The sequence below is a fragment of the Melanaphis sacchari genome, unplaced genomic scaffold, assembly GCF_002803265.2.
Source record: "Melanaphis sacchari strain LSU unplaced genomic scaffold, SCAv2.0 Contig136_pilon_pilon, whole genome shotgun sequence".
In the NCBI taxonomy this organism is placed as follows: Eukaryota; Metazoa; Arthropoda; class Insecta; order Hemiptera; family Aphididae; genus Melanaphis; species Melanaphis sacchari.
The window spans coordinates 1-13,961 of NW_020270571.1; the positions used below are offsets into that span (position 1 = coordinate 1).

General features: G+C 27.0%; 1 protein-coding gene across 1 annotated transcript; it reads right to left on the minus strand.

The window, feature by feature from the left end:
- Positions 1-3,237: 3,237 nt before the first annotated feature.
- LOC112591528 lies at positions 3,238-3,890 on the minus strand. Its single transcript, XM_025335371.1, has one exon. The coding sequence runs from the start codon at positions 3,685-3,687 to the stop codon at positions 3,238-3,240; it is 450 nt and encodes a 149-aa protein (XP_025191156.1). The 5' UTR covers positions 3,688-3,890.
- Between the last annotated feature and the right edge of the window lie 10,071 nt (positions 3,891-13,961).

The following is a 13,961-nucleotide window of genomic DNA, read 5'->3' on the forward strand; positions in this document are numbered from 1 at the left end:
CTGGTAATACTTCGTTCAGTTACGTATTGCTACTAAGTCTTTTTGTGTGTTATTGAATTAAGGGCATTTGATTTTTACCTCTAATAGTTTTATAAATTATAGTTATAATTATAGTTATAATTATATTATATATAATAATGTAGTATAATATATGTATTATGCATAATATTAATATATAGGTATATATTTTTATTTTTAATATATATAGACCTTATACTTTATATATATTCACTGATTATAAAATGATTAAAAGTAATCTGACTAAAGAAAATAAAACAAAATTAGACAATATTAAAATGTATTCTATGGACGTCGTCTAATGACATTCAAATAGAGTTAATATCTAATGAAAATGAAGTTACTCCTTCAACTGAATTTTAAATGTTCTTCCTACAAGTACATGCAAAACAGACCAATCACAAGTAGAACCAAATTCAATATTTGTCTGAGGTAGTTCCTATAGAATCTTTCCTTTTTGGCACATCAAATGAAACATCAGAAATGTATGAAATAACAGAACAACCAAGTTTGATGAATAATACCTTTAACGATGATTTAAGTTCATGGGCTATTGAATGCAATGTACAAACTAACAGTTAATAAATTATTAAATATAATTAAAAATATGAAGTTATTAATGCAAGATCTACTAGGGATACTAGAACTCCTATTAGCTACACCAAAACGACCAAAATTATTCGTGATGTCCACCTAATACGATATTAGGAAAAATTTGAAAAAGTTTTGGAAAAAGTCCCAGTGAAAAAGTCCCAGTAAAAGTCCACGGAAAAAGTCCCGGAAAAAGTCTCCAAAATTAATATTTGATTTAAATTCAGTTTTTCATCTTATTATAGATATTTATAATTTATAATTTATATAAATAGATTTACATCTTATGCTGACATGAGATTTCATACAAATATATATATTAAAAATTATAAAGCATTCTATAATTTAATAAATATTTAAAAATTATAAAAATGATCTTTTCTTATATTTTGACCGATTTGCTTTAAAAATTAGGTATATCTTTAGATTCGTCCTCGTCAAACCTGACATAAAATGTTCAATCGAACTTCAATTTTTACCAGCTTTTGTTTTTCCATTAATTTCTCTAAGCTCAGCCAATGCCGTCTTGCCTTGTCCGTTCCAACTTCTTGACACATTTTTAGTAATTTCCACTGGGATGTTTAATGCCGACAGAGATGTAAACCTATTGTTCAACCCTCTAAGTATTAGTTCACTGCGGATTTGTTGACAGAGTTGTTAAATTAATGTTCCATGATTCTGGTACAAACAATGGTTGGTGTTCTTCTTAAAATTAGATTGTTTGTTTTAACTTTCTAAACGTACCTCCGACATAATTTTCATCAAAATACTGTAGTAGATTTTCTCCGCTCCAGTTGGACAATTTTGTTTTAAATAATTCATCCCCTCACAAACTTTATCTACAGGTAGAAAAGCTAATCCATCCATCATAGCACAATATAAATTAAAGTTTTCGTCTTCTTTATACCGTTTACTCAAGCCCAGGTTTTGTATTTTTCTATAGTGCTTGGGATAATGATAGCACCACAATTGAAATGTGTTCACCAAAACTTTTAGCAGCTTTGTGAACGCCGATTTCAAATCAACGATGATAAATAATGGTCTGAAGAAATTCGCGATTGTTACACTCCATTCAAAATTATTTTTGAACATTTTCTTCATAAGTGTTTTCTGTGTTTTCACTTTCGCTCAAGATGCAGCAAAACACTGGCGTAATAAATATCATTTGCGATTCGAATGACGTATAGTGTCGCATAAAATGCTCGGGCGCAACGCAAAGTTCCATCAATAAACCAGGTATCGGCATTGCTAAGCTGTTCTAATATGACTATCTACGCAAAATTATATCCGTTCACTTGACTCTGGACCAGTGTCTTTCAATAAAACGCTCCATTCCCTAACGTGCAATCATCTAAAACCATAATACAAATAATGATAATTTAATTAAAAATGCAATAGGTATTTTATTTATAAACTTTATTTGCATATTTCTGTGTTTTGACGTTTTTAATTTTTGTATTGTAAGATTCTGAACAAGTGATGGTAATGTAATTTAATGATGTGTTTTGTTCGACCAAATTGTTTTTATGGTTGTAATTCAAAAACTAATCACTGAAAATACATGAAATTTCACAAATTTTATATCAGTGGTATCCGTATATAGTTAAATTTTCAAAAAATTTTGACTTTTTTGAGTTATTTATAGACCACTAAAATTTTCGATTTTTTTGAGAAATTTTTTTTAAAGTGTCGAAAAAAAATGTTTGGATGACCAAAAAGTTTTGAAAATTTAATACAAGGTTCCTTATGAGTTGTTTTTAATGTAGCTAAAAAAAATTAAAAATCGTTAGTCACAATTTTTTTTTATAAGCGTTTTTAGTTCAAATTTTTACGAAATCTGTCGAAAACGCGAAAATTTGCAAGTAATTTTGAAGTTGAAAAATCATAACATTTTTTGTGTTTATAACTAAGGATTAAAAATACAACACTAAGTTTTCCATAAGTTTACCTTTAAGTATCTATAGAGAAAACTCGAAGCATCATTATAGGAAAAATTTTAAGTGCGTTTAAATTTTAAATTTTAACGAAATCGCGTAACGATAACGATTTATACTCAAACGATTTTAAATATTTGTTATTATTCAAAAAGTATAAGTCGTAGATACTTGAAAATTTTACCAGTCATTAAAATTCGCGTTTTCTTTACGTGATTTAAAGTTCAAAATATTTTGACTTTTTTTGAGCTATTTATAGACAATTGAAATTTTCAATTTTTCTGAAAATTGTTTTTTTATGTGTCGATTAAATCTTTTTGGCCCTATCAAAATACTTGAAAATTTAATGCAAAGTTCCTCATAAGTTATTATTATAGTGATTAAAAAATTGTAAGAATACATAGGCAACCTAACCTAGGCCTGAATACAACAAAATTTAAGTTCTTTTATAATAATTGTAAGCTAAACTTATGAAAAACCTTGTATTAAATTTTCAACTCTTAGCTACTTATACGAAAATTTTTACGAATTATACCTACAAAATAATTTTCAAATATATTCATGATTTTGACGAAATTTTGTCAATATTTGAACTTCAAATGCTAATAAAAAAAAAACGTGGTTATGTATTCTTATAGTTTTTTAATCACTATAAGAACTTACGAGGAACTTTGTATTACATTTTCAAGTATTTTTATAATAATAGGTAATGCAAATTACCTTCAATAACAAGTTCTTGTAAACTATTTGGTATTTTCGGGTTTAAGCTGCTTCGTTGGTTACGAATACTTCTTTTTATGGAATCTTCGGATGGTAGTTCAATTAATACCTCCTTTGGTACACTTTGTACAGCTTGGGCAAAAATTTGTCCTGGATTGTTACAAGTCTGAAGCGAACATTCTTTTATCTTTTGTTTAATTTTCATAGCTCCTATTGCACCTTTATTAGCACTATGACAGTGTTCTTCTTCAAATCGTACTATTTTTGTCATCTTCAAATCAGTAATTAATATTGCTGGACATTTCATTGACGATTTTTTGGAACATTTCCATCGGATTATACTTTGGCATGTCTTTTTTATAGTATAAGTATACCCGTCTAGGGCAATTTTATCATTTCCCTTGTTTGATTTAAGAAGTTCCATGGTTAAACACTCAAACTACACTCACGTACAACTCGAAACTAATACTAAATTATTACGTATGATAGGTAACCTGTATATTATTTTATGTGTGTAACTGTCAAATTTTAGATTTTGTCAATTCATTATCATGTAGGTACTGTCTACAGATAAGATTTGTCAACCCAATTTAGTTTATAAATAAAATAACAAATATAGTGGAAATATCATTTTATTTATACTGCAACGGGAGGCTTTTTAATTTATTAAATTTTTAATTATTTTTGTTGTATATTAATTATACGACATATTTTACATATCTTTTATATCTGAATAAACACATTTTTATATTTTTTAAATATTATTATTATAGATGTTTAAGATATTATATTATTTTGTACCTATGTTAATTATCTTCAACAAAATATGTAAGATGTATGTAACCTATTTATATAAATTATAAATATACCTATAATATGATAAAAGACTGAATTTAAATCAAATATTAATTTGGAGACTTTTTTTCCGAGGACTTTTTTTCCGTGGGACTTTTTTACCGGTGACTTTTTCACCGGGGACTTTTTTTCCGAGACTTTTTTTCCGGGGACTTTTTTTCCGTTTACCACCCTGGCCATTATTATCATTTTGGATTGGCAGCAGGTATAAGAAAATATGGGACAACTAAATTAAGTGAGATTGAAATTGCCATTGGAATTGATGGTCTCCCTCTATCAAAAAGCAGTAATGGCCAATTTTGGCCTATATTAGCATTTATCATAAATAATATTACAAAAAAGGTTTTTCCTGTCGGTGTTTACTATGGAAGAGCTAAACCTAGTGATAGCAATGATTTTTTAACAGATTTTATTTCAGAAGCAAAACAACTTATAATTAATGGTATTGTTCTAAATGGTGTTTGTAAAAAAGTATCAATTAAAGTTTTTGTATGCGATGCTCCAGCAAAAGCATTTTTACTAAAAATCAAAGGCCATTCAGGTTTTTCTTCTTGCACCCGGTGTGTCCAAGAAGGTGAATATTTTAAAAATCGTGTGTGTTTTCCATACTTGGATCAAAAATCAAATGAAAGAACTCATGATACATACATAAATATGCTGTATGAAGAGCATCATATTGGAGAAATGTCAAGACTTGTGGAATTACCTGGATTAGATTTAGTTCAATCGTTCTCTTTAGACTATATGCACTTGGTCTGTTTGGGAGCTGTTAAAAAATTAATTCTACTTTGGATGCATAAAGGACCATTGTCTGTACGTCTTTATAGTCGTAATGTTAATAAAATTACTTCATCATTACTAGATTTAAAATATTATATTCCTTCTGACTTTGTTAGAAGAACAAGAGAAATTCAAGAAGTGGGCAGGTGGAAAGCCACCGAGTTGAGGCTGTTTTTGCTATACATAGGGACCAGTTGTATTAAAAAATATTGTCAATGAAGATGTTTACACCAATTTCATGGCTTTACATGTTTCCATGTTGATACTTTTAAGTCCTGATTACAGTCAATATGTTGATTATTCGAAACAGCTTTTGAATTATTTTGTCCAAACATTTGAAATATTATATGGCCGTCAACATATTTCGCATAATATTCATGGGCTATTGCATTTATCAGATGACTATGAACACTATGGTCCTCTTGATAATAGCAGCGCATTTGTATTTGAAAATTTTATGAAAGAGTTGAAATCTAAAGTTCGTAAACATGATAAGCCACTTGAACAAATAATAAATCGTTACACTGAAGTATATAATAAAATACCAACAAGTATACCGCAAAATCCAAAACCATATATTACATCCAAACCACATACTAATGGGCCATTAATTAACAATATTGTTGGAATTCAATTTCAAAAATTGCAAATAGGCCATATTAAACTAAATATAGCTATTGACAAGGAAAGTTATTTTTTAACTAAAAGCAGAGAGGTTGTTAAATGTTTGAACATTGTACAAAATCAAAATCACATAATACTTATAGGAAGAATTTTTGAAAAGAAAAATGCATTATATAAAAATCCAATTAATTCTAAGTTATTTAATATTTTTATTGTTAGCAGTCCTTCTAAAAGTTTAAAATATTGGAACTATTTTGAAATTGATAAAAAAGTCATGTTGTTAAATCAAAATAACCTACTCATATCAATGCCTTTAATTCATACATGAATAATTCATATTTAATATATATTAATCTATTTAGTTTATAATTATTTTATTATTTTTGTATTGCTGTTATTATTAATTGTTGTCTAATTTTCTAGTTATTAATTTTAATTTTATATATTTAATGTTGCTAGTGTACTAGTGTAGCATAGCAAAATGTCTAGCAAAATGTGGATTGTTGTACATTTTATTAAAGAGAATTCAATTGAGGCAGTTCCTTATACATGGTATAATAGTAAAGAACAAAAATGTGCATGGCCATTATCAAAAAACTCTGTTAAAAGAATGATAGAAAAAAGGATCTATCCAAACAAGTTAGAATTCAAATGGTTTTCGGCTAGAATTCTTGGACATCCTTACAGTAAGAAACTAAAAAATAAATATTTTACTTCAACTTTAATGTTATTAAGTTATTGTTTACTTAATTATTATGTGTTACATTTTAGCTAGTTTATTTGAAGCTCGTTCCAAAGGAAAAAAAGCCCAGTTTTTATCAGATTTATCTTCTGAAAATGAAGATTATGTTATTAATAGGAAAACAAAATCCACAAAGAAAGATACAATAAGTTCTTCAATGACTTCCCTTATTCCAAATCCTCCATCTTTAGTTACAGGTAAAACAATTTTTTAATACTTATATATTTTCTGTTATACATATATCACTGTTATACTATTATAGTATTTATAACACTTAAAAAAATGAATTTATCATTTATAATTTTAGGTAACTTAAGTCCAAGTTTATATACAGTATGCACATACAAACATTATGTAAAACATTATGTAAAATTAAATTCTAACATTTTTAAGAAATATGCAAAATATGTAATTGTTATTCAAGATTTATGAGTTAATAATATGAATTTTAACATTAAACTTAAACAAAAACTATATTATTATAGGTACAAAAATATAAGAAACGGAAAATATTTTCCTATAAATATGTCATAATTGATCAATTGTTATTATTGATTCATAATCTATTTTCTTTGCTGAAAAAAATAATGTTTTAAATCATATTTTCTACAAAATATGCATTTATATTTTGCAGAAAAAAACTGTCAACTTATTACTTACATATGAAAAAGCATACAAATTCAGACTTTAATTAATAATAACATTATATATTTAAATCATTTTTTAATACTTACCAACTATTAATAAGTAATTAATTTAATTTATAGGTGTTACCTTTAATATAATATAATTTATATTGTTTATATTATATTTAAAAAAAAAAAAATATTAATTTGTATAGGAAAGAAAAACACTTCCAAAAATGTAGAATTTAATACTGTTTTAGAATCTGAAATCGACATGACTGATTCTGACCCAGATTACCAACCAGAAGATGTAGTAAATGGTATGTTACCTAACTTATATATTTAACTGTAATTGATATAATTTGGTAATATTTGTATGCAGTTAATATGACACCAGTGAAATCACCAAATACATTCAATAATACATCAGTGAAATCACCAAATACATTCAATTCACCAATGAAATCACCAAATACATTCAATTCACCAGTGAAATCACCAAATACATTCAATACACCAGTGAAATCACCAAATACATTCAATATGCCAGTTGAATCACAATATAATTTCAATAGTTACTACATAAAATCACCAATTGGTAAAATTCTTGTTGAAAATGATGGTCTTTCGACTAGTGTTCTCCAAAAACATTTTAGTGGTAAACCATTATCCCAGAATACAATAATGAGTACTCCAGTTGAAACAGTAAAAACTTATAAACGAGCATTATTTATGTCTGAACCACCACAGAAATCTATTAAAGGTATGATTATCATCTAACTATAAATCCAATTAACCTTTTTTTTTTTATTTTTTTCAATTATTTAATTTTTTAATAATGCATTGTGCTTTTTATTACATATTACAGATACTGTTTTGATTTCTAAAACAAACTCAAAACGCACAATTAACAAGAAAAAAGAAGATGATTATTCAATGCCTCCAGCTGGTATGTATTTAATATTAATATTATATATATATATTATTTCATTATTTATTTTTTGAAAACATTAAAAATTATAACAAAAATTAAAATTGTGTACTAATTTTCTAACTCTTGTTTTTAATAGACTGATAAAACTGAACTGCGGAATTTCAGTTGAAGAAAATACTACAGCTCTCCCCCAAAAAATATCTAAATCTGCCTCTGTATCAAGTTAAAAAAAATGTTGAAATTGTTTGTTTGTTTGTAAATAATATTTAAAATAAAAATAATCCAATACTATAATAACACAAACATTTCTGTTATTGTCTTGATAAAATAATTTTTTAAAATATAGATATATTTTAGTAAACTAAATAGCCATAAAGCCATAAAATATACACAATTACATTATTATTATTATATTAATATGTTTGCAGTACAAATAATAATTATCGATTTTGAAAATAAGGGCAGTAACCAAATGCTGGAAATTAGAGAACAAATTCTAAAAATTACTTGAAAATTAAATTGTATAAAAGAATTTTAAATATAAACATAAATAAATACATATATATAAATATTATATCACATATCACTTACTGTACTTTGGGTCTAGTCCATATTTATTATAAAATAAAATATTGGGCGGATAGTGGTGCCCCCTTAATTGATGAACAATGTCATAATATTTTTCAAACACTTCGGCGTCACTGCTATACAATAAAGATAAAAGTTCAATACAATCGCTTATTATAATTTAGGAAATTATAAAGAACTCAGTTAATCTTCATAATAGCACATACTAATTAAAATAAGAGATTAACTTTTTTTAAACTGAGCTAATTTAATATTATTTTCTATATTAACATTTAACTTATCGAGTTAAATTTATGTTTTGTTAACTGTTAACTTCTAACGTATCGATCTTGTGTTCTCTTAACTGAATATTTTTTAATCATGTTTTATATAACCTATATAATGTGTTATACTTTCAACTATTAAGAACTTACTAAAAATTTAAAGTATTAATAAACTACCCCGCCAGTGCACAGAAAAAATATGTTTTTTATTAAATATACATTAGGTACATTTTCCTTGAAATAAACTAGAGAGATGTAATCATGGAAATATGGATTATGTTTTTTGCTGCTATATTAAAATGTTTGTAAGACAGTCAGAAAAAAACAAATGTTAACAATAAATATAAAATTAAATAGATCACATAATAAAATAAAGCAAAACTAATTGTGTTCTTAAATTTTGTATTTTTTATTGTTTTAGATTTTCAAAAGTTTGTTATTTCTTCACTGACCAAAATTAAATATGATTTAACTGCATTAAGCCATACTGTAAATGCATCTAATATGATTTTGGAGAGTGGTGGAAAATTAATGTCTTCAAACCTACCAAACATAATACAAGAAACTCTTTTACTTGAAGAAATATTTCCAATAAAATCGATTGGCGAACTTGAAAATTTAGAACAAAAACTTGAGGATGATAAACAGTTCAGATTAAATATAGTATGATATATTAACATTAAAGATTTTTATCTTAAAATACTGTTGTATTAATGGTTTTTTTTTAATACACATTGTAGATTTCAAAGTTAACATTGTTGGTTGGAACAAAAAGTGTTGGGGACAGTGTAAGAAGAATAATGTCCAAAATGTTTGAAGATAATGTGTTACTTGAATACTCCTTACAAGGTTTTAAGAAAAAAAAATCTTTCCAACATTGTAAAGTGTATCGTTTATTAATTGGTAAATAATTAATATGTTTATTATTATAATATTATGTTTAAAAATTAATATAATTCTGATGTATTATCATTATTTTAGATGCCATTAGAGTTCATCCCAAGTTCAAATCTCTAATTGATAAAGAGTTTGACGTGCCATTAGCAACATGGTTGGCACATGCAAAATTTAGGATAACCAACAAGATAAATAATAAAACTGCTTCACTTGACAATTCTCAAAATTAATATTTTAATTTTTTTTTTATTGTTCTATTTTCTTTTTAATTACACAGCTAGGTTTATATTATTAGTACATTTTGCAGTATTATTTTTTTTTTTTTTATTACACATTTGATTTTTTTTTTTAATTAATTCATTATATATAATACAACTAATGGTTTTTAAATAATGTATTTAGTATAATATCAAGAGTAATATTTTTTATTTTTTGCAATAAAGAATGATATAATATAATTTACAACTGTCTCCGATATTATTTTTTTAAGTATAAATATTATATTCTATAAAAATATATATTTATTTGTTTTTGTAAAACATTAATCAATTATTTGTAAAATGTTATGTACATAATATAAACAGAAAATAACATTTTCTAAACATTTTAGAAATATTATAGAACGTTAAAATATTATTATACCAACTTTATAAAAATATTTTTAGAATATGATTTTAACAATATTCCAACAATATTACCTATGAAATATTTCTAAAATCCGAAATAAAGTGGCCAAATAAAAACAATAGAACATTCCCAGAATATTAAAATTACATTACTTTAATCCGTTTAAAATCTTATTGGAACATTATAATTAAATATATAACATTCAAAAAACATTCTATTAAAATATTTTTGCTATCTGGGAAGACGTATGGATGATCGTGGGTTAATTTGAACATACGCCAATACTTGTATTTCAGTTTCTTCGTTAACTTCAGCCTGTGCTTGTGGTATTTGACGACGATTACTTCTATTTCCAAATGAACCATAAGTTCGGATCTGGTTTTCGAGCCTTAAAAAATAATTATGCGCTGGTTGATATCTATTGGGATATCTTTCAGCGTATAATTGTGCGGCTTGGCGAGAATTTCGATGGCACTCATTAAAAACTAATAACATATCCAATTTGTCACTATGACTAGCCATTTTTGTATTATAAATAATCGAAATATCAAAATAAAACAAAAAAAATCAGAATTCAATGCAAATGTATCCAATACGAACGTAATTCTCAGTTTAAATAATCAAATAATAATTATAAATGTATAACTTTCAGTGAAATAACTTGATAACCAAAAATAGGTTAACCTTGCGTTCTATCATTCTTTTTGCATTTTTTCTTGGCCAAGCACATTTTTGGTTTTTGTACCAATATGAAGGTACAGCTTCAACCGAATTATCATCCTCAAAAACCACTATACATCACATTGTATAATAACTAGACAATTTGGTCCTGAAAGGCTAAAAACAAAATAAAATATAAACTCATTGTTGGACACTTCAGTTTATTTAAACAAAACAACATAATATATGTACATAGGTTATATCATAGGTCATTATAATCATATAATGATTTGTATACAACTAAGACAAATATAAAATATAAATTACTAAAAGTTTGTAGGTATTTCTTAATACAATACAATTTAAGCCTATTAGTTAAACATTATGAAATATTATACTAAACAATTTTTTGTAGAATGAATTAATGGTAATGCTAAAAAATTATTATTAAAAGGTAAAACTATCATTTTATTTTTTATATTATTTATGGTATATGTTACATAATTATCAGATAAATGTTTAACAATATAAATATTTAAACATGTTGATTTAATAGGTTTAATGAATAATGGTTGTTTGTTTTCAAATTGTTTACATATTAAAATAATTTCTTCAGTATCATTGTTTTGAATTATGTTTGCACCTTTTATAATATTATGATCATGAGTAAAAAGGTATGAATCAGCTTCAATACGAGTTTTAATACTCATTGTTTCTAATATTATGGTACTAAATTGATCTCCTCTTGATATACTCTAAAACAGGACCTCGTTTGTGCAATCCAGCCAACCGGTACGAAGAGTTATTTTGTTTTATAGTAGACTTCATTTCACAAATTTCTTTATATCTATTTACAACTTGTTCTAAAGGCTTGTTTGGTTTCTCAGCATTTTTTTTAATGAGCACATGTAATTCTCAAATGGAAATGCTGAACAATTATCCAACGGTCCAAATCGGTCATAATCTTCACTAATATGTGTTAGACCATGAATATTGTGCGAGATAAGATGACGGCCATAAATTTTTTCAAAATTTTTAACAAAATTATCTTAGGCCTGGTGCACACTTGCGTTATTTTGACGCGCGGCAACGCTGCGGCACCGCAATCGCGGCGTGGAAAACCCACAATCTAATTGCGTACTGCACACATCACAGCGGCAACGCTGCGGTGTCGCGCGTCCGTCTGCGACAAAATTGTTGTCGCAAGTTTTATCGCACCGCAGCGTCACCGCGCCGTCACTTGCGGTCGCCCAGTACATTGTATCATATTGGTCAGTGTACACTTGCGTTATTTTGACGCCAAACACGTTTATTTTATTTTTTTTTTTACGTGTTTTTTAATTCGTAAATCGCATTACGCATTACGCACCATGGCAGGAATTCAAGAAGAAGTGGACATTGAACTATTTATTGGTGAGGTTAAAAACTATCCTGAGATATGGAATGTCGCTGTCGAAACTTATCATGACCGGAAGAAAAAACGAGGTGCGTGGATAAATATTTGTCGAGTTTTTTGTGATGGATTTGACGAGAAGGACGATAGAGACAAAAAGGAAATTTGTAAGTAAATTTGAAATTAATTTTTCAGTTTATATTTATAATATGATATATTATATTAGCTTTACTTGACACTATTTATAAAGTAAATGTATACAAAATCAAAAAAAAAAATCGATTCACATAGGACAGGTTGTGAAAGCATTAAAAAAAATATTAATAAAACATAATAATAACGTAATATTACTTAAATATAATTTGTTTGCCATGGAACGCTACCTACATCAGATACAAAATAATCTGCCAACTTGTTTCTTATTTGAATTGATTGGTTGGGTGGTCTTGAGAGATCTCGTTCGATTTCAATGAGTCAATCTATAGTCATTACATCTTCAACGTTGAATCCATCTCTAGTCCTTACAAAATTATGGAGGGCACAGCAAGTCTTTACCAAAAGTATAGATAAATCCAAATTTCCATTGATAGGTTTATTAAACATTTTCCATTTATTTGAAAGTATTCCAAAAGCACATTCAACGTTTCTCCGGGCTCGGGATAATCTATAGTTAAATATTCGCTTTGTGTCTGATAAAACTTTACCACTAAAAGGTCTCATTATATCTGGTGATAGAGAAAATGCCTCATCGCCTATAAACGTGTATGGCATATTTGGACCAACTGTACCTGGAAGAGGCTGACTCCTAGGAATGTTTAATTCATTATTCTTGAGTTTTTTATAGAAAGGAGTTCTTTCAAAAATAGAACTATCTGACTCTTTCCCAAAAGCACCAACATCAATATATATAAACTTATAATTCGCATCAACAATTGCTAGAAGCACAATTGAAAAAAAATTTTTATAATTATAAAACAGAGAACCACTCATTTTTGGTTTTCTGATCCGCACATGTTTCCCATCTATCGCCCCGAGACAATTAGGGTATTGACTGTATTTTTGAAAATCTTCAGATATTTTTTTCCATCGGGCCGTTGTCAACTCAGGAAAGCACTCTTCACGTAAGACTTCCCAAATAGCACTACAGACTTTTCTCAATATCTTTCCAATTGTTGTATGACCAATCCTGTATGTCAGATGTAGATCGATCTGATCACATCCACTTCCCAAATATCTATGAAAAAGTTTAAAAGCATACAAAAGTGTTTTAGTTTATTATTATTAGAAAAATCACATAACAATAAAATAATAATATGTAATGAAAAAATAATAATACTTAGTTGGATAAAGAAAAAATCATAGTACATGTTATATTTTAGATTCTGAACATTTTCTCTATTTTAGGCAATAAATTTATACAAAAGTGGAAGAATATCAAGGACACCTACACAAAAAGTGAAAAAAAAAAATTAAAATCTGGACAAGCTGCTGAGGTAGGTAAACGGTATGTTTATGCTCGACAGCTATCGTTTTTGCAAACTGCTGGTGCTACAACAGAAACGCAGTCCAGTTTAGGTGGAGAACAAGAAGAATTGAGTGAGTCTGAACAAATAACATCACAACAAAAAGAGTCTGAAACTCCTCCTATCTATACCCAAAACTTAACCAAAAAACGCAAACATGACTTCGAGACTACTTTAATTGATTTT